Raw genomic sequence first — 20,359 nt, 5'->3', positions numbered from 1 at the left:
TATTTCGAAGAGAGAATCGATACTGGCTTTGAGTCCATAACTGTAATATAATTCAATTTTGAATTCACTTCATGCATTGAAATAGTGTATCCTCTTTTAGCTTTTTTTGGCATTTCGACTTTCACTTTCACACGATTATGCCGAACAGTTCCTGTCGCCGATAAACCATTTTTTTTCAAATGAATCATAAGACCTGGGTTTGTGAAAAAGTTGTCAAAATAAATATGATACTTTTTCAGTTCTTCTCTCTGTGTTTTTTCTAATAAATTCGAAAGTAACTTTATCACCACTCTAGACCCTAAACCAACGGCAACTAAAGGATTTCGTTCATCGATTCCTGATTTACCAGTGTAAATATCAAGATCATATATATACCCATCAGAAGAACAGACTGCCCATTCTTTTATTCCAAATCTAATGGGTTTATTCCTTATACATTGCTTGATACCAAATCTACCAAAGTATTTTACCATTATCTCATCTATTGATAAATTATAGTCAAAGAAACCAAATTGCATACAATTCTCACGAAACATATCATACAGAGTTCTAACCTTCCAGACTTTATCATTTTGATCAGTTTCTTGAAGTTTATAGAATCGTATGTTCTTTTTTATGGCAACGAAATTATTTCTAGACATAAGTTCCGCAATTACTGGACACTGAAGTATTCGCTTTTTTGACCAGTAATCACGAATACTTTTTCTAGAATTGAAGATAGTAATCATTATGATTGTAATAAATTTTTCTAGATCATCCATACATAAATCAAAATGATTTTCAGAAGTGGCTTCAATGATATGGTTTTTCATTGATTTCGAAAAGAAAACCTCAAACAACTCAAAAGCATTTTTGGATTGCAATGATGAAATAGGTGAAATATTGAAGTTGCTCTCGACATGCGGAGAAATATCATTCAAAGCATCATTTTTCCAACTGTACTTATGATTCGGTTCCAACAATTTCTGAGTACTTGTGTATGTACTTTTAACATGTTCGTAAGAACCTGATGGTAATTCATTTGATAATGTATCTTCATTTGGATCACCGTCCGAATCTCCATCTGAACTTTCATATTCATTAGGAATGAATGCTATATCAATATGTTGACCTTCATCACTATCAGAATCTTCAACTAAATTTGGTAGATCGCTAATTCTCCGTCTCGGCATTATCAGTAACGTTACCAATTTAGAACAAAATAAAAACTAAAAGTTTTCCGAAATTATTATTTCAAAGAATAGATCCAATGTATAAATGTTTTCAACCGTTAGCCCGCCACTCAAACGTGATCTCTAACACGGAAGGATTTACGAAATGAAATAAACTTATCCAATTACAGTATAAGATCTCAAAATTTATCAGTAAAAAATACTGATATGATTCCAGATACCATGTGTGAGAATGAAAACACTTATTTGTCAATAGTTTATTTCTACATAAAGATATCAAATTGAACTCTGACAAAAAAGTGTTATATAGGTTTTCATCTCAATTTTATCCCCAGAATCGATTCCCGCATTTAGATTTTGATAATTATGAATTTTTTTGTAATTTGTTTAAATAATTTGTTATAAACAATTGAAAATAACATAAAAAAAATACGTATATTTTATTTTTCACTTATGCAAAAGATAGCACAGTTTGTTTGTCGCTATCTCAACCAGTCTTAGCGTGGGCTTTAATGGGTTAATTTAATACTGGAATTTAGAAAACGTAGAAAGTGAGTTTCGAAGGAGGAAAAGGGAAAAAAAATGCGACAAACAGGATGCAGCTCGTAATTTTACGAGTTGCTCCTGGGGCGAACACGCGGGTACGCGCATCGGCCAAAGTTTTTTCTTTATAGAGTTTCCACGCAGCCTTCGATTTCTCTTTTCAATTCGAATCCTAGGAATTTTCGGATACACGGCTCTCAAATCGTTTCGGGTTTTAGAGAGTCGAGAGGATTCTATATTACATCATTTGTTTGTCGCACTTACGGCTAAACATTGGAATCTACGTAAAATCAAGTCAAATTTAAAAAAAAGATATGAAGAAGAGAAAAAAAAAAAAAATGGAATAAAGGCATCCGCCGTCAGACCTCTTCACTTAAACGGTTACTTAAGGAGTGTAACGAGGAAAAGTAATCGTCACCAAGGACCTAGTTATACAATTCTGCCCAGAGCGCGAAGAGGAAAAAAAAATAATAAATTTAGAAAAATATTTTTGTTCTCTCAATTACTGAACAATTTAACGGGGTAAGAGACCCAGGGTTGGCCTAAGCGGTTGCGTAGCATAAGCCTCAGGCTGTGTGTCTTCCTCAGTGCTGACAAGATAAAAACGTCCTGGGGCTGAGTTGACTGGATCAGGACTTTCAGGTTTTTTAGGTCCCAAGTGGATTAGAAATGTTGTTAAGCTGTTCCAGATAGCTGCTAAAAGATGGAATGACCAACCGTATATACTGTGAAGTGCAATTCCATTCACGAGGACATCGACTAACATCTTGACTCCTTGAAGTATCACGAGGATTGCTATGATGCCAGCACTAACTGTGCCAAAGGTCATAAATTTTGACCACAAACGGTTCCAAGTACTTGATACTAGACGTTCCTTTGCATCTTCCTTTAATAATCTTTTTACCATTCCTTCGTTGTCTCGTACGGGATGGCCCTTGATTTCTCGAGTTACTTCATTGATTACTGCTGAAAGCTCGAGAGGATACATAATTCTGGTCAATAATTCTTCTAGGTCGTTTTCTGAGTAAATACCACTGGTGGCAAGTGTGGGAATGTTTTGATACTTCCAAGTCATTTCTGCGAAAGGTTTCATGATCTCTGGTGGTCGAGCATCTACTGGCTTAGGTAAGAATTTAAACCAATTCTCATTGAGGTAGAAGAAGGTAGGCAGAACAGCATTGCAATCCACAATCGTACCATGGCCCTTTAGAATGTGAGTCTTAGGCGTCATAAACTTAGTTTCGTTGTTATGTGAAACCTTTAGTTCTGAATAGCATTCGTCACTTGGAACAATTTTAACGACGGTTGGGATGCACTTAATAACATGTACTACTTCACCGGCACTTACAGCCATATACCGGGTCCCTTCATCAAATTATAAGCAAACTGATCCGGCGATTGATGAGCTATCGCTAAAGCATTTTTTAGAACTTCGCGCTCTTGTTCACACCGGTGTATAACTACGTCCCTGTATAAATTAATATTTTGCGTCCTTAAGTGTCTTTCAACGAAAACGAATTTGGAGTTTACGTATGCAAAAATATCAAGATTATTCAAAGACATTTTTTTCCTGCGTATCTCTAATCCAGAACGATAGTCACCGTTAATTTCGTGTATTAATAGTTTTGGATGCTCAGAGCTAAATATTTCGAAACCACATAAATGTTTTTTTCCTTTTATTCATTAATGCAAAAGTAATCTGTTGGGTAATCAGCGAATAAATAGTATTGCCGTGTTCGTCGAAGATTTTTTTCAGCGCTGCCATGGAATAGTACGCCGTAGCGATCGAATTCACAAGTGTCGGAAGGTAAAGCTCTCCAGAAGGTATTACCACCTTCGCCAACGATACAGGATTCATCGGACAATACGCATTTAGGTCCTGAACGCAATCTTAAGAAACTATTCTTTAAATCGACGGCTCCGTAATAATCTTGTACGGTAATTTTAACAAATCCTTGCGTGATACATTACTCCAAGCACCGTAGGCATCGGAGTATAAGGTTCCCTTGCAAGATCCATCGTTATCAATAGATCCTGCTAGGATTACAGGTCGAGTTGTTGTTCGATTTATACTAATATCACGGAATATGTGAGCGCCGTCTAAATACAAAGTGCCAGAGGCATGCAATTCTAAACAGTTTCCGACTTACTTCTATCATATATTCTAAAGTTCCGAATTTCACGTCGGAATTATGCGAATGCATCCCGCAATATTTGATAGTACGTTGTAGTATTAATTTACATTGCACTACATGTGCTTCTTCAAATTGATTTAACTGCAATAACTGTATGCGAACTTTCGTACTATTGATGGAAGAGGAAGGTATATCGCATGGCGCGACATCTAATAAAGAAACCGTAGTTATGTTTAAGGAGCGAGCTCCACAGTCATGTGCTATTATGGCACGACTCTTGAAGGCGCAGGATAAAAAAACGAAGAGATGTAGTAGGCGGTGCATTGCTTAAGTGGAAATCAAAATATACTTTCGTCTTTCTGTAATAAAAAAAAAATTAATTATTTGTTCTCTTACTTCTAGTGTTATCTATGCTTGTATGAAGGAGGTTCTGAGCCTATTAGCATGGACTACTTTCGGATTTTTCTTTATCTGTATTCGTATGTTATTTCTAGGTAATATTCCTACAATTTTATATGGTCCTGTCCAATGACCTTCTAGTTTACCAGGTTTAGGGCCAGATTTTAAAAAAACATAATCACCTAGCTTAAAGTTTTTAGGGTTAATATGTCGGTCAAATAGCTTTTTCGATTTTTCTTTTGAAGCTATCAAGTTTTCATAGGCTAATTTTCTAATGCCGATTAATCTGGTCACCAAATCAATTATATATCCTTTATAAGTTGGGAGGACATCACCTTCGCGTAATGGAACGCTTGATGGCAATCGAGCTAATTGACCAAATACTACTTCGTAAGGGGTGTGTTTGGTGCTTTCCTGTACACAGGTGTTATAATTTAACATGGCTAGATCGAGCCATTCGTCCCAATGATTGTCTTTATCCGTATATTGTTTCAAGAATTCCGCGAGCGGATGATGGGAACGCTGAAGTGAGCCATTAGATTGTGGTCTAAAAGCTGTCGTCCTTAGCTTCTTTATTTTGAATCGTTTAGCAATACGGTTCATCAAATTGCTCAGGAAGTTTTTGCCTTGATCTGTTCGGACTGATCGTGGGCAACCGAAAACACATATAAATTTCTTTATGAAAGCATCAGCGATGGTAGGTGCTAATGTATCCGATAAAGGAGCCGCTAAGCAAAACTTATTAAGTTGATCCTGTATGGTTAAGATATACTCGTTATCATTACGTGTTTTCTTTAGGGGACCGACTATATCTATAGGAATAAATGGTTATTTGTTCGAGTATTTACTCCTATTAGTAATAAGTTAATTGGTTATTATCACAACGTCTATTTATTAAGAATACAATTGAAAGACTAACTATAGAAATGTTTTTTCATTAAACGAAATGAATGTTCGCTGCTATGCTCACACTTTTGTTTCTCAACCACGTTCAAATGTTGGTTCGAATGCTCGGTGCGCTCGCCACATATCCATAGCTATTTTATCAAATACAGTAGCGCAAGTATCAGTGATTACCATGGGCTGTTTAGTCTGTAACCTTGTAAGCTTTTTCAATTGACATTCTAGACATTGCTGAATATGTTTTTGAATGTCTTCTTTTAGATTCTCCCAATAAAAATTTTGCCTTATTCTATAAAAGGTTTTGGATATTCCACGATGACCTCCAATAGATGACGTGTGTAATTCATAAAATATAGCGTCACGACGTTCTATGGGTACATACTCTAAAGATTTCATGCAAATTAAAACTTTTATACCCGAATCTCTAAAGACTATATCTAGTAAATTAATGATTTCCGACCAAATTTAGTCTTTCAATGTCCTTATTCTTAGCGAAGCAAATTTCAGTCTGATTAAGTTAGTTAATAAGTCGCGTAAAACATACAAAATAGAAAGAATCTGATCTCTAATATAACTTATGGATTGGTACTGTTCATTTCGAATACAAAGTCTAAAACGGTAATACTCCTTTCCTCTTTTCTCTGTTGAGACTTCTCCAACATTCATTAATTGTTGGCTCGTAATTTGATTATCTTTTATTAACAATTTGGCACCATCGTCACAAGGCTCACCTATACTGTTCACAAAGTAGGCAACATTATTCGTTCGCATATGCAATCCTTCTTTGATCTTTACTAAATTTATACACCCATTCTCTAATGAAGTTTCCGAGCTTTCACCAGCGACAGATCCTTCGTCAGAACTTTCCGCATCAAATTCATCTTCATAATTATTATTGTGATCAGGAGTTTCTAAACGAGGTGAATCCTGATCATCTACAGGCGAGTTATTTTCTACCTCATTATCAGAGTCATCTTCATTTTAATTTCGAGGATCTAGTTGTGAACGAATAGGATATCTGCGCTGGAGTCCTTCAATGGGTTTTTGTGCCTCTTCGTCAAAAGATAGTGGCTCGTTTACGGTGTCATGTCGAGGCTCTGGAGCTACAGTAATTTTCTTTGGCCTACCTCGTTTCCTTTTTGGCTTTTCGTTTATCTCAGTCTGAGATTCAGGAATTTGAATCGTTTCGACGGCTGCATTACGAGGGCGTCCACGTGATCTTTTTAATGTCGTGGATTCCTTAAGTGTCGGTAAAGGTGCTGTTGCGTTGTGGGTGAGGTTTTCAGTGATTTGTTTCTGTTTTCTCGTAAATACGTTTGTATCTAAAACTGAATACTCTACATTATTAATTACAAAGGTTTCCAAGCTCACCTTTTGTCTCTTTAATAAAATATCAAGGAGTTTAGTCCTTTTGTATAAGGGCAAAGCCATCATACCAACTCTTATGCAACGTGTGTTAAAATTGATTATTGCTCCACCTCGAACGAGGGGGTCAAGTCCTATTAAGCCCTCACCATTGATAGGAAAATCATCACATACAACATGAAATGTTACTGCTACTACGAACATCTCAATCCGAGTATAACCTAGAGTTTTATACTCTTTTCCCATGGTATCTTTTATAATTGGACTATCGATTGATTTTACATACTGATCATTGGGCACAAATGATACTTTTTTTATATTAATCTCGGAGAGGATACCAATTAAAATTTGAATAGTACATTCAAATTTAGAGTTATACATATCTATATATGGTAAATCTTCATTAATCATATGGAAGTCTATACTGCTTATGCTTCTATATTTTTCTATATCACTATTAGTATCTAATAATGTTAAAGGAACTATCATTCCTGGTAAAGCTAAATGCATTTTCGCAAAATCTATCTTTGCTTTAGCATCAAGCAAATAATTGAAGCTTACAATGCCATTGTAAGGCAGTTCACATTCGTCATCTATAATATAAAATTTCGTAGATCGACCTAATACAGCTATTACTATACTAAATTTTACTTCTATATCCTCAGTAAATAATCCTTGTAATACTATAACTTTATTCAATCGATGTAACAATCCTTCAGGAACTGAGCTTTGCTTTATAAAATTTACTGAGGAGGTTGTGTCTATCATAAATTCTAACTCTTTATTAGTTAAACTATTCTTAACGGAAAAAATAAGGTTCCTAACTATTTCACGGTCGGAATACTCTTCAAAGTCTTCTATAGCGTTGACCTGAGTGGTCTCAATGGGGTTTCTTGATAAGGCGTCAGCATCTGCATAAGAGGTTCCCGGACGATAAATTATCTCATAATCGTATTCCGAGATCCAAAATTGCCACTTATGTACTCTGGTGTTGAGGTCGGTTGTTTTAAACCATACCAAAGGTTGATGATCAGTAATAATGGTTATGTGTCTCCCATGGACATATGATTTGAAAGCTTTTATGCTTTGTACAATAACTAAAGCTTCCTTTTCATAAACTTCGTAATTAAGTTCTGGGCCACGTAGAACTCGTGAAAAATAGGCAATAGGTTTATCAGAGCCGATCGGACCTTGAGATAAAATACCTGCTATTGCTATTCCAGAAGCATCGGTTCTTATGTTGTATCCTTTGCTTAAATCAGGAAATTGTAGTAATGGCGCATTGCACAACATTATTTTAAGCTCATTAAAAGCTTTCTCGGCTTTATCATTCCATTCAAATTTGACGTCCTTTTGTAATAATTTTGTTATAGGTTAGGCTATTTTTGCGAAGTCTTTGATGAAGCGTCGGTAATATCCGGCTAGACCTAAAAATTGGCGAACGTTCTTTACAGTTTTAGGTCGAGGAAATTCTTTAACTGCTTCAACCTTTTTTGGATCAACTTCCAACCCATTTTCACTTATAACGTGTCCAAGATAGGTAACACGACGCATCAAGAATTTATACTTGTTAATCTGAAGTTTCAATCCAGCTTTCCTCAACCGCTCTACCAATAACCTGAATTTTCTATCATGTTCTTCGATTGTGTTAGCATATATGACGATGTCATCTAAATATACAAACAAATCCAATCCTTGAAGTCCTCGCAATAGAGAATCCATTAATTTTTGGAATGTACCCGGGGCATTCTTCAACCCAAATAGCATTCTTACAAATTCGTAATGGCCAAAAGGCTTGCTAAATGCTGTCTTGTAAGCATGCTCTGGGTGCATTTTAACTTGATAAAATCCCATAGTTAGATCTAGAATCGTATAAAATTTCGCACCTCCTACTTGATCAAAAATGCCATTAATATTCGGAATAGGGTAAGAATCGTCGATTGGCTCCTCATTAAGTTCTCTCATATCAAGCACCATTCTTCCATTCTCATCATTAGCCTTGGGTACTATCCATATTGGAGTATTGTAAGATGAATTAGACTCTCTTATAATTCCCGCCTTTAAAAGCTTATCAATATGATATTTCAACTTGTCTTTCATAGCGTGAGGGAATTGATATTGCCTACAATTGACTGGTTTATCCGTTTTTGTTCTTATCTCATGCATAACTAAATCAGTACCGGGTAGTTCGTCACTAGGAAGGTAAAATACATTTTTAATTTCGTTTACTAAGTTAATCGTATAATCCTTCTCTTCCTTACTCATATGATCGAGCTTCAAAGAATCTTCTATTTTGGATTTAGCGTTGCCATCGTTATCCTCTAGGATCAAATCAGCCAGGTTAGCTTCGTCTGAGTCCTCGAAGTTTTCTACATCAAGTTCTTGAAATATTTCTCCCTTAGAAATTTCATGTACACAACTAGTAGGCAAACTTAAAAACTCTTGTTCCTTTGGCGAAAACTTAATTGGTTTGTCGATTGGGATAAGCTCTTTTAACATCTTATCTATTCTATCGGCATTTTGCATGGCTAGAGTTGCTGGCTCTATGTCAGTGTCCTTCAATATCATAGGCATGCAAAAAGTCTGTGCCTTGAAAGTATTACTTTCAAAGTCGATAACTGCCTTCGAATCTTCGAGAAATAAAGTTCCCAAGATGCCTTAATGCAACATGTCAAAGTCATCTTCAACTACATGGAAAATGGTATTTGTGCCAAACAATTTAATTTCTGTAGTGCCAAGTGTATTTTGTAGGTCATCTCCAATACCTTTAATATTAATTATTTTAGTTTTATCGATACCATTGCTTATTGGTAATAATCATTTCTTAATTAGATTCACTTCTGATCCTGTATCAATTAAAAAATATTCCTGAGTGTTTGTGGGAGGATTGGTTACACGAATTCGGGGTGTTATTTTGTCATTTGCATTAACATTGTATACGGAGCAGAAATGTGCATGAACATAATCGTCCGATTTTTGAAAAGGTACCGAGTGTTCGCCGACTAAAAATTGGCGTGCAACATAGTCTATGGTAATCCCATTTTCTGAAAAATAACCTACTCCAAGTATAGCATCACAAGGCAATGGGAAATCACTTGAAACTAAATGAAAAATTGTGGGTATATCAAATACTTCTAGTTTAATAACTCCGATTGTAGGAAAAGGGTTCAATCCTACTCCTTTCAGTAAACGACGTTGTGAGTTGTCAATGTACTCTGAAAAATTCTTTACCAGGTTTTCTTTTAGAATGTTAGCTTCAGATCCAGTATCTAACATTATTCTCAATTTTGTTTTTCCCAAAAAATTTGCATTAACTAAAGGAACCCTGGCATAAATCCTTCCTTGATTTATGCAATCAGACGAAGGGATACTTCGTTCTCTTCTTTCGGGAGCAATGGAGATGTAATTGTCCTCGTCAACGCGCTCGATTGCGAGGACTGATGCTGGTTTCCCGAATTCGAGTTTCGGTTCATTAATGCAGCTTGCCGTTTAAAACAATCAGCAATAAAATGCCCTTTACGTTTACAAAAGTGACATTCCATTTTAGATTTATCCACGAACTGAGATCTATTGTTGTTGAAATTGTTCATTGTTAATGAATTTCTGCAATCCTTTGCAGTATGCCCTGATCGTTCACATAATTGACATTCTATATTGCTTATGGTATTTTCATGGACTTTCCATCGACAATCTTTTGCAATATGTCCGGTTTTAAGACATAATTGACATTTTGAATGTCCACGGCACTCTCGAGCAAAGTGTCCTTTTCGGTCGCATAACTGGCAAACTTGTGTATTTTGTTTCAATTTAACAAAACACTCTATTTCTTCATGGCCCCTTTTCTTACAGAATGTGCACTGTTTTTGGACTCTTTCTATTGCGCGACAAGCGAGTGTATCATGATCATTGGCCTTACATAATTGGCATAACTTCAGGTTAATCTTAGTTGGAGCATTTGATATACGTGTTATTCCCCTTAAATTATCTTGAATTTCTAATTCCCTCTCTATCTTGATTGCTTCCTTAATTATAGTATCTGATGTGGTATTTGCAGGCAAATATAACCGGATCTCCGGTCGAAGTCCACCTTTAAAACAATCATGGACGTTGGATTGAATACTTTGTTTTTCTTGCTCGGAGATAGTTTCAACGTTATCGAGTTTCCTTTTTGCTTCAAGAATCTTTACGCCAAGTAGGCGAATTCTATTTGAATACGATAGGACCTTCTCATTGTCCCTTTGAAATTTATTGCCTAATTCTCCTAGCAACTAATTTATTGTCTACGGTGGCGAAAAAAAATTAGTCAAATGATTGATTAATTCCTCAATTGTTTCAAAATTCATCCCAATGATGGTATTACGGGCTTCTTTCTCTAATTTACCTCTTATTAACTTGACAATATCCGGCTCGCAAGCTTTTGGTAGCATCCCTGCGGCTTCTCTGCAGGCTTCCGTAAACGGTATCCATTGTTCAGGACTCCCATCAAAAGTAGGAACGGTCTCCAATACATCTTTTAAAATGATGGCCTGTCCGGCTGTGGGTATGCCTTTTTTTCAGTTATTTCAATTATTTCTTCCTTAGAAGCTTCAAAGTCAATGCCGAATCCGGCCAATTGTTCGTTAGGTACTTTTAGGAAGGTGTTTCCTAGATCAGAGTCAGAAAACGTGGCTTTAGCTCCAGCCTGGGTTAGGTCGTCACTGATGCTTGAGTTTATACTATCTAATTCTCGGCTTAACCGTTCAAACTGACCTAGACTTGGATATAAATTTTCACTAGATCTTGCTCTGTTTCTAGGAACAAGATTTGAGTTGTTCTCACCGTGTTGGACAACAAACTCGTCGGAACGACGTAATCCACCAGTTTCTCCTCCAATTGTCCAAGCAACATTTTTAGATTGACTACGTGTTTGAACTCTTTTAATCAATCTGTACTTTATAGAAGCTTCAGACAAATCTTATTGCTTATTCGCAAATGTATGTATACATATATTATTACATATCCTTTCATAGACGAAAAGGATTAACTTAGGCTTGATACTTATTTAAATATTTTTTTTTATACTACTTGTCATTGATGGAAGTATTTCCCTTTTTAGAGTTCGAAACGTTTATTTGATGCATTATCAGTTTTAACTAATTGATCATTCAGATTTTCCACTCCCTCGTGAAATTTTTTGAAAAATAAAACTCAAAGTTCCATGGAAAATGTCTCGATAGAAGGTATTATATGGATTAAAATAAGAGTTAAGATTATGTATTTATATACATATTTTTATTATTATTTGGAGTTACAATCACAATATTAATCTCTATTTTTTTTTAACCTTATCAATTATCGCTATTACCTTCGGATCGGGTGTAAAGAGTTCTTCAATTTGAGTCTCCGTTAATTTCTTGGTTATTCTTGGGACCTTTCTGTTTTTCCGAGGATCTAGTTGCCTATTAATTTGCTTTATCTCCGCTTCTCTCTTCCGAATTTTTTTTTCTAATGTTAAGATGTTAATAGGCGTGGGTCTATATAAGAGTGCTTCAGGTGTTGTGGGTATTTCCGGTGATTGATTTATAGTTTTTTCTATTTTTTTCGGCTTCTGTGCTCTCACCCTTTTTGCCAGCTGTGACAATTCTACACGACAGGGTTGGATATTAAATTTGTCCTTTAATATCTTTTCGGATTTTCTTGGGATTATTGTTTTATTAATGAATCTATCGAAACAAATTCGATATTTATCCCGATCTAGGTCATGTACGCATAGTCATTGCCTGAAGAGCTCGATGCGCTGTTCCAAGTTTGGTAGGGGTGGACTCACAATGGGAGATGTGGTAACTTCCCCTACGCTTTGGCTTGAATTTTCGTTGTTGTTATTACAGAGTGTTTTGTTATTGTTGATTTTGAAGCGGTTTTTTTCAAATTGAACTTTCCTCTGTCGCTCATAAATTTCTTGAGAAATAAATCCGGGTAGGACCTTCAACAATCTCTTTAATACTCTCCATTGGCCTCCCGTTAATTTCTTACGGATCGTTGAGTGTTTTTGGTTTTTTTTTCTTTTTTATTACTCTTTAACCCTTTGTTGCACTGTGGTAACGTGGGTTACCACCAACTTGACTTCACATTTTCGCTATTTAACCCTTTTCCTCCCAAATAACACAAATTTTTTCTTAACATTCATCGTCATATCTTTTAATGAAAAAATCGTATGAAAAATTTATCAAGCATCACATCTTGTAGATTTTGACCTCCTCTTTCGAATGCCGTTGACAAAATTTACCTAAATTGTAAGCCGAAAACGTTATAGGCCGGTTTTCCGGAAAATTCACAAATTTTTTGCGTTATTTATTCTAAAAAAAGTATATTTTGAAATGGAAAAAGTTTGCACACACCATTGGAAACACTGTTATTGGTGTTATAGATGTCTTTTCTTTCAAATGCCGTTGGATTTTTTCCGAAATTTAAAATGGCGAACACAAAATGGCGTTCGAAAGGAAAAATTTTTTTTTTAAACTTGACGAATTTTTTTCTCCAAAACTATCAAGTTTAGTGAAAAATTTCTTAGAACAAAAATGTCTTAAAATTAGTCAAGAAATACTCTCAAATTTTTTCAGATTTTTTTACAGCGAATTTGGAAATTTCGATTTTCCGATTTTCCACGAATTCGAAAATTAACTCTCTCGCCTAAAGTCCTATCGCGTCGCGATCTGGAAAATCGACTTTTAGCGAGGATAGCAAAAAAAAAATAATTGTTAGACTTGAAATTTTTTAAAATTTTGTGAAACCAATTTGAAAAAAATGTATACTAGGAATAAAATTGATTAATTTTTTACTCAATAAAAAAATTCATAATAACAAAAGAGTCTTAAAATTTACCAAGGAGTACTATCAATTTTTTTCAGAATTTTCCGAGTTAATTTTCGAATTCGTGGAAAATCGGAAAATCGAAATTTCTAAATTCGCTGTAAAAAAATCTGAAAAAATTTGAGAGTATTTCTTGACTAATTTTAAGACATTTTTGTTCTTAGAAATTTTTCACTGAACTTCGAAAAAATTCAAGTTTAAAAAAAAAATTTTTCCTTTCGAACGCCATTTTGTGTTTGCCATTTAGAATTTCGGAAAAAATCCAACGGCATTTGAAAGAAAAGACATCTATAACACCGATAACAGTATTTCCAATGGTGTGTGCAATGTTTTTCCATTTCAAAATACACTTTTTTTAGAAAAAAAAACGCGAAAAATTTGTGAATTTTCCGGAAAACCGGCCTATAACGTTTCCGACTTACAATTTAGGTAAATTTTGTTAACGGCATTCGAAAAAGGAGGTCAAAATCTATAAAATATGATGCTTGATAAATTTTTCATACGATTTTTTCATTAAAAGATATGAGGATGAAAGTTAAGAAAAAATTTGTGTTATTTGGGAGGAAAAGGGTTAATCAATTGTTAACGTATTTACATCCGGTTTCTTCTTGTTCATATACTAATTTATTAGTAAGAGAACATAGGAAAATGGTTTATTTGGCAAAATTGTTTATTATAATTGTTATATAAATAAACAAACATGAAACAATGTCATTTTTTTCGGAGAAATTCATTATTGAAAAACATAATCAGTGTATTAACTTTAAAATCTGTACTCGGGGGTTTTCGAGGTCGCTGATTACGAATATGAAGTCCAAATCCCAAAATTTTCAATTCAAAATGGCGTATTCAAGATGGCGGTTCCAAAATTTTGAAAAAAAGAGATATATCAGCTTAAAAATCTCTACTCGGGGGTTTTGGGGTCGCTGATTACAAAAATAACGTCGGAATTCCAAAGTTTTCAATTCAAAATGGCGGCAGAAATTAAAAAAAAATAAATGTATCAACTTGAAAATCTCTACTTGGGGGTTTTTTAGATTGCCGATCATAAATATAACATCAAATCAAATAAAAAAGTCGAAGATCGAACGGACGTAGCCCGCTAAATTTCAAAATTCACCTTACTTTTTGATCACACCTCGTATATATGAACTCGATATCTGTACAGGTAAATCGAGCACAGATGCTCGAAACCTTTCAGTTTCCGTCTGTTTCGGATCAAGAGTGATCATCAAATTCCTTCAAAATTTACTGGAAACCGTTGAAAAAGAAAACCTCCAGAAATACCATTTATTTTTCGATAATTACTTAACTTCTCCAATTTTTGCAAAGATAATAGAAAAAACCATTCCTGAATATTTTGCAGAATCTGCTGTTACCTTTGGTAATTTGTTTAAATAATTTTTGATAAACAATTGGGATCGCTGAAAGAAAAAACACGGGTAACTGTTTTTTTACCTTCGCTATGGATGCAATAGTTAGTTTGGGGCTGTCTCGGCTAGATTCGGCTTGGGTATTAATGGGTTGTTAAACTCTTTTTAAAGTCTTTCAGTATCTATCATATACCGCGATTAACCTCATACCAAGAACGCGCCTTATCACGGAACGCGGTGCCTATTCCTGTTAGCATCTCTACATCAGAGATGCCATAATAGCGCTGGCAATCGCTCAAACCCAACAAAAAGTTTAGCGCATTCGTACTATCTTTGCCGGAAAAACGAAGAGACCAAATATTGAGCGCGCTTACTCCTTTCACCGGTATGCCGTTTATATATTTGACTCTCGGGGGAGAACTCTCTTTGCTCGGCCTTTTTGCTTTAATCTGCCTAGTTTTTCGTGACGTATTAACCTTATTAGCGTCGCAACTATCAGTATCCGATAGACCTGCACTTAAGTCGTTCCCACTAATGTTTTCTATCTGTTTCGCCTGCTTCTGTTTAGGCCCACTCATACTAATTATACTTTTCTCGCTTATTACTGACCCTTCTCCTAACGAAGCTGGTATTCTCGTTTCCTCTCTAGTAGTTGCCCGTATCTCACGCTTCCAATCTTCTACCCAAGAACTTATCCTTGGCGTGAGATATTTTGTGCTCGCCGATCTACTTGAATCGGCATAGAGGATTGTACCACCTGCTCTATTGCTTGGTACGTTCGCGTGAGCTTATAACTCAGTCGCAACCGCTGGCACGTTTAGCGCCGCGCGGTCGTCGAGTGACTTGGCCTGAGGCGGCAATGAAGCTTGCTGCTCGGCTTGATTCACTCTACTGTGCATCGCCTCTCTTTCAACCCTAAATATTGTGCTCGCACCATCTGTAATGCCTTGTCGCACTTGCCGCCTGTATATCCAATGCGGTACCGCTGTGACGGCACCCCAGATTAGGCTTATCGCACTAGTACTATGCTCACCCTGATCTTGCTCTTTTTGTTCGCGTGTGCGTTCGGTTCTGCTATCCGACGGCAAGCGAGCTGCTGTCGGCAGCGTCCCGTTAATACCGGACACAACTGCATTTTTGCCCGGCGGTCGATTTTGCTCGGAAGGAGTGGTAACATCTGCTCTCACCTGTATCGCCTGCTCTTACTTACGTAGTAATTCGGCCGCCAAGTGCGCTGCAGTTATTGTAGATTCATCGCTAAGGTTCGCGATTCGCGCGCTAATTACCGTTGTTTCCTGTTGCTTGATATACAGCCTATCAGAAATTCGGCCTGACGCAAAAACGCCCATGTGCAAGGGTGGCTGCAAATCTGGTCGCTCTTTTAATAACATATACCGATAATACCGGGCACGTAACTTCTCAACATCACCGTGTAGATTAACTCTAATAGAATAGCTGGTTCTGAGGAGTCAATTTAACATTTTAACTTTTTTCGCATGCGTATCACGTAATGACCTGCGCATGACTGTCCTATTCTTATATGCTAACGATATTGTTGCTTCTAAAAATGAAATTTCGTATGCTAACTATGACGCAAGTTATACGGTTATACAAATCTCGATCGATCCGCGTAACTTGATACCTTTCTAAGCTATAAGCCGGAAAGAAATTGTCTTGCTTAAACTTCAAGAAAGAAATTATTATGTTTCAAAATTTAACTTACCGTATTATTTAAATAAGCATCTCGGTAAAATTCTTTATTTTTAAAATTTTTTACGAAGAATCTAAACGAAAAAAAAAGAATGCGTTCGTATTTAGCGTCAAAGCGACTCAATGACGCATACGCGGTCACCCGACTCCGCTATGAATAAAAGGTCACTGGCAACTACTAACAAAAAATTCAAAATACCGAGAACTCGAAATTCTTTTCCGAACGTTCTTCTACGCGTACAATTTTTTTCCCTTAGTATACAAAGAAACAAATTGACCACTATTTATAAAATTTATGACCTGACCATTTCTCTCTTTTGTCTCTCGATTGCCAGACCCACATGGGATGCCATGTGACAAAATAACCCGCTGCCACTAATTATTTATTACCTATGTAAATGAGGCGTTCTTGCTCATGGCAACCGAGAAGGGAAAGAGAAGAAAGGTCATTAAATAATTAAGCCAATATCTATATTTAATAAACCCGCAATCTTATTATTAATAACAAGGTTTTATTTATGGGTATTATTAAGGTGAAATTGAGTTTATCGAATGGGATCCCATTTTTTTACCTTGAAGAGAAAAAGATCGTTTGAGGTGGCCGATTGGCAGCTTAGGAACGATTAGAGCTGCACAGCTTCTGGCAGGTCGTAAAGGCGAAGAGGCGCGCGGAAGGGGAGGAGAGAATATATAATAGAGCAAAGGATGAAGAACGAGGGTTGGGTCATAGTTGGTAGAAGAGAAGAGTTGTACGTGAAGATTCGGCTCGAGAAGTTACCGTTGGTTACAGCATGGAGGACTTTGGTGTGAATTCGGTATACGCTGAGGATTACTGCAGGAATCTTCGTTTTGGTTTTGTTGGCTGGTGATTTAGTGAGCTGGATCGTCCTTGGCCTTTGCAGCACAACTATCGGTATTTGCTCCGTAATCCCCGATGCCTGAGCCCATTGGAAGGAAAGATGTGGCAGCTGGCGCAACCGATACAGTGTGAGCTCTTCTCTCTCTCTTTTTGCTCCTTAGAATCAGTTCTAGTGCGCGCATGATAGTTGTGATGTCGTAAACTTCCGACAATCGGGTGATCTGCGGTGCGCAGAATTACGACCACTGAGCGACCTTTGTTTGTCCGAGTCTGCCGAAGAGGCTCACCGTTGCCTGCCGTGCAGAATTGTTAAACACCTTTTGCGAACAAGGATTGCGGTTGAACACCTCTCTGGGAATACCGCTTCGCCCGGTAAACTTATTTGTTTGTAATTTCTTTTGCTCTTTATATATATTTTTATTATTATTGTTATTATAATAAAGAGATGGTTTCGGATTTTTTGTAAGCTATGTAATTAAATTTTAAGTTATTTCTTCTTCCCGTCTAAAGCTTTCTCACTTACGAAAATCGCAACCTGCCAGCCCGGTTGATTGTTCAGTAGCTGAAGTATTTTGCCTACCAAATTCCCGCGTAAATAAGTAAATATAGTCGCGGGCAAATTTTATTGTAAAAACCGACTCTCCTTTCACTATTGAATAACTGGAGAAAAATCCTATAAACTTTTGTATGAAACATATTTTTTTTAAATGCGTTTCCGCCAAGTTATCATGCTGTCCTGAAACTTTTCAGACAGTCTGTATAATCATTGTGTAAAAATATATGTAATGATATTAAGTATATATTTCGTTACGGAAATATTTATAATACCAGCCTTTTTTAAGAAACGAATAGTAATTTAAAATTGCATGCTAATAAATGAGTAAATCAATCCATTTAAATAAAATGGAAACAATGATAGACACTAAATGATATATATTTTTTATGTTACAGGGATAAGATTTTCAAACTGATTTTGAGTAATATAAGTCACTCAAATTGCGAGGTAAGGTAGTACCAACCTTTTTTCTATAAATCATGTACTACAATCAATTGTTAAAACAATAATATAATAAATTCTATAAGAGTTATAGAAACTATAAGTAAGATAACAGAAGAGTTCTGATGCATCAAAAGTTAACACTCGAATTCAATTTAATTATAATCGTCAAGGAATGGAACTTGAGAATGGGCAAAATGAAAAATAACTAGGTCACGTTTGATGAGAAAAAGGATGAACAACGGTCGATTACTTGAAAAACTGTCATGTAGGTTCAATGCACAAGACGTGTCCGAAAAGTATCTGGAATACCTTTGAATCTTCGTGTGAGAACGTTTGAGCGTCCCTGTTGAATACCACAGTCAGCTACAACTCTTCAAGAAGTTGCTCGATACCATAGTTTATGACAAGACGTCTTCGGTCATTTGCATTTGTTTATTGCTAAAAATGAACGAAAAAGTTGAATAGCAAATTTGCATTAAGTTTTGCTTTAAACTTCGGAAGATTTATGCGGAAACGATTACAATGAAGCAAAAGGCTTTCGGAGATGACTGTATGGGTAAAAGTCAGATATATGCACGGTAAAAACGATTTAAAGGTGACCGCTTATTTGTTGACAGTGACTCGCGTTCCGGACCTCCTCCAAGCACAACCGCATTGAAAAATATCGATCTTGTGTAATTCACGATTGAAGATCATCGGTTAACTATGTGGAAACTAGAATATGATCTTAAAATTTCTAAAACCACTGATTGGAAAATTTTAACTGAGAAACTGAGAATCACTCGTGTGTGTGCAAAATAAATCGGTTTAACAACGTAGAAACTATTCAAATAAATACGATGAGTACACTGATGGCTATGCCGAAAACCGACTTCCAGGACTGTTTCAAAAAGTTGATAAGCTACTAAGAATGCGTTATTCCGTTAAATGGGAACTTTTTTGAAAGGTATCACTTGTTCGATGACGTAGATTAACACTAGCGTGGATATGAAGGTATTCCAGCTACTTTTCGAACGAACTCATATACTACTTTAAAGTAATTTGGTCTTAAAATACAGCAACATCATTCGAGGTTGACGAACTGTAGTCAGCATTGAGGTCATTTGTTTAAAATATTATCGTAGTGCGGAAGAAAGGAATCAAATGTGTCGAAAAAGTATTGAGACAAGTCCGGAAGATTATGAATAAATCACCTTGACAAGTAGAGTGAATGTAGATATTTTTATTTCAATAAGCAAAAATTCCGAGTGATTATCGAAGAGATTAGTCGAAATAGCCGATATCTTTACATCGAAGATTTTCCAGTTGTAGAGGCCAACTCTTTAACACCACGTTCACGATGGAAAAAGTTTAAGTTCTTTAATGAGAAATATGAGTTTTAAACTTCATGCTTAAGGAAAGTCTTGGTCACCGCAATTGCATCTTAGAATTTGTAGCTGACGTGGACATCAAGAACGGCGAAGTGAGCACTGTTATTGAGGCGATTCACGTTGATATGGACGAACGAAAATAATAAACGGCAGGGTACCAAATAAATACTAATTTCACGTTGAGTAAACTTTAATTTTTTACACGAAAACTATATATTTTACAACAAATTCTCAAAAATAAAAATATCTTAGAATTAGTCAAAGTATCGGAGAATTATTTCAGAATTTACTGATAGAATTTTAGAATTTATGAATTTATGACTGAAAATTCAAAATTTTCTTAATAAATATATTATCAAAATAAAATTAATATCTAAACATTATTCCCATAATTAAGTATAGGATAATAATCCTAATTATATAATAATAATAATTTTTAATTATTTGTAACGGGGTAGCTATCCGTTTATTTAATTATGCACACGATCGCATCGAAGAGCGTGCGGGATTATCTACACGTTCAAATTTAAAAATTGGAGAGTAGGAGGGAACAGGTGTCAGTCAACCAACTTTCTACTAACACAAAAGGATAATATCAAAATTACGGTTAATATCAAATGCGAGATCGTTTATTTCCTCTAAAGTCTACAATGTATTCGGCCCGCGTGTTTATGTTTACAA

General features: G+C 35.8%; 1 protein-coding gene across 2 annotated transcripts in view; it reads left to right on the top strand.

Annotated features, from left to right (window-relative positions):
• Window positions 1-20,359, top strand: part of LOC131670744 (semaphorin-2A) — a 545,588-nt gene that overhangs the window by 160,358 nt on the left and 364,871 nt on the right. For both annotated transcript variants that reach the window (XM_058946635.1, XM_058946626.1), the window contains exon 3: window positions 18,260-18,311. In XM_058946635.1, the coding sequence (XP_058802618.1) occupies window positions 18,260-18,311 (52 nt within the window). The remainder of the gene's footprint in view (window positions 1-18,259; window positions 18,312-20,359) is intronic.

Source organism: Phymastichus coffea, unplaced genomic scaffold, assembly GCF_024137745.1.
Source record: "Phymastichus coffea isolate CEN01 unplaced genomic scaffold, Cenicafe_Pcof_1.1 PCOF00009, whole genome shotgun sequence".
Lineage (NCBI taxonomy): Eukaryota > Metazoa > Arthropoda > Insecta > Hymenoptera > Eulophidae > Phymastichus > Phymastichus coffea.
Note: the sequence above shows the minus strand (reverse complement) of the source record. Positions and strands in the feature narration are given on the sequence as shown.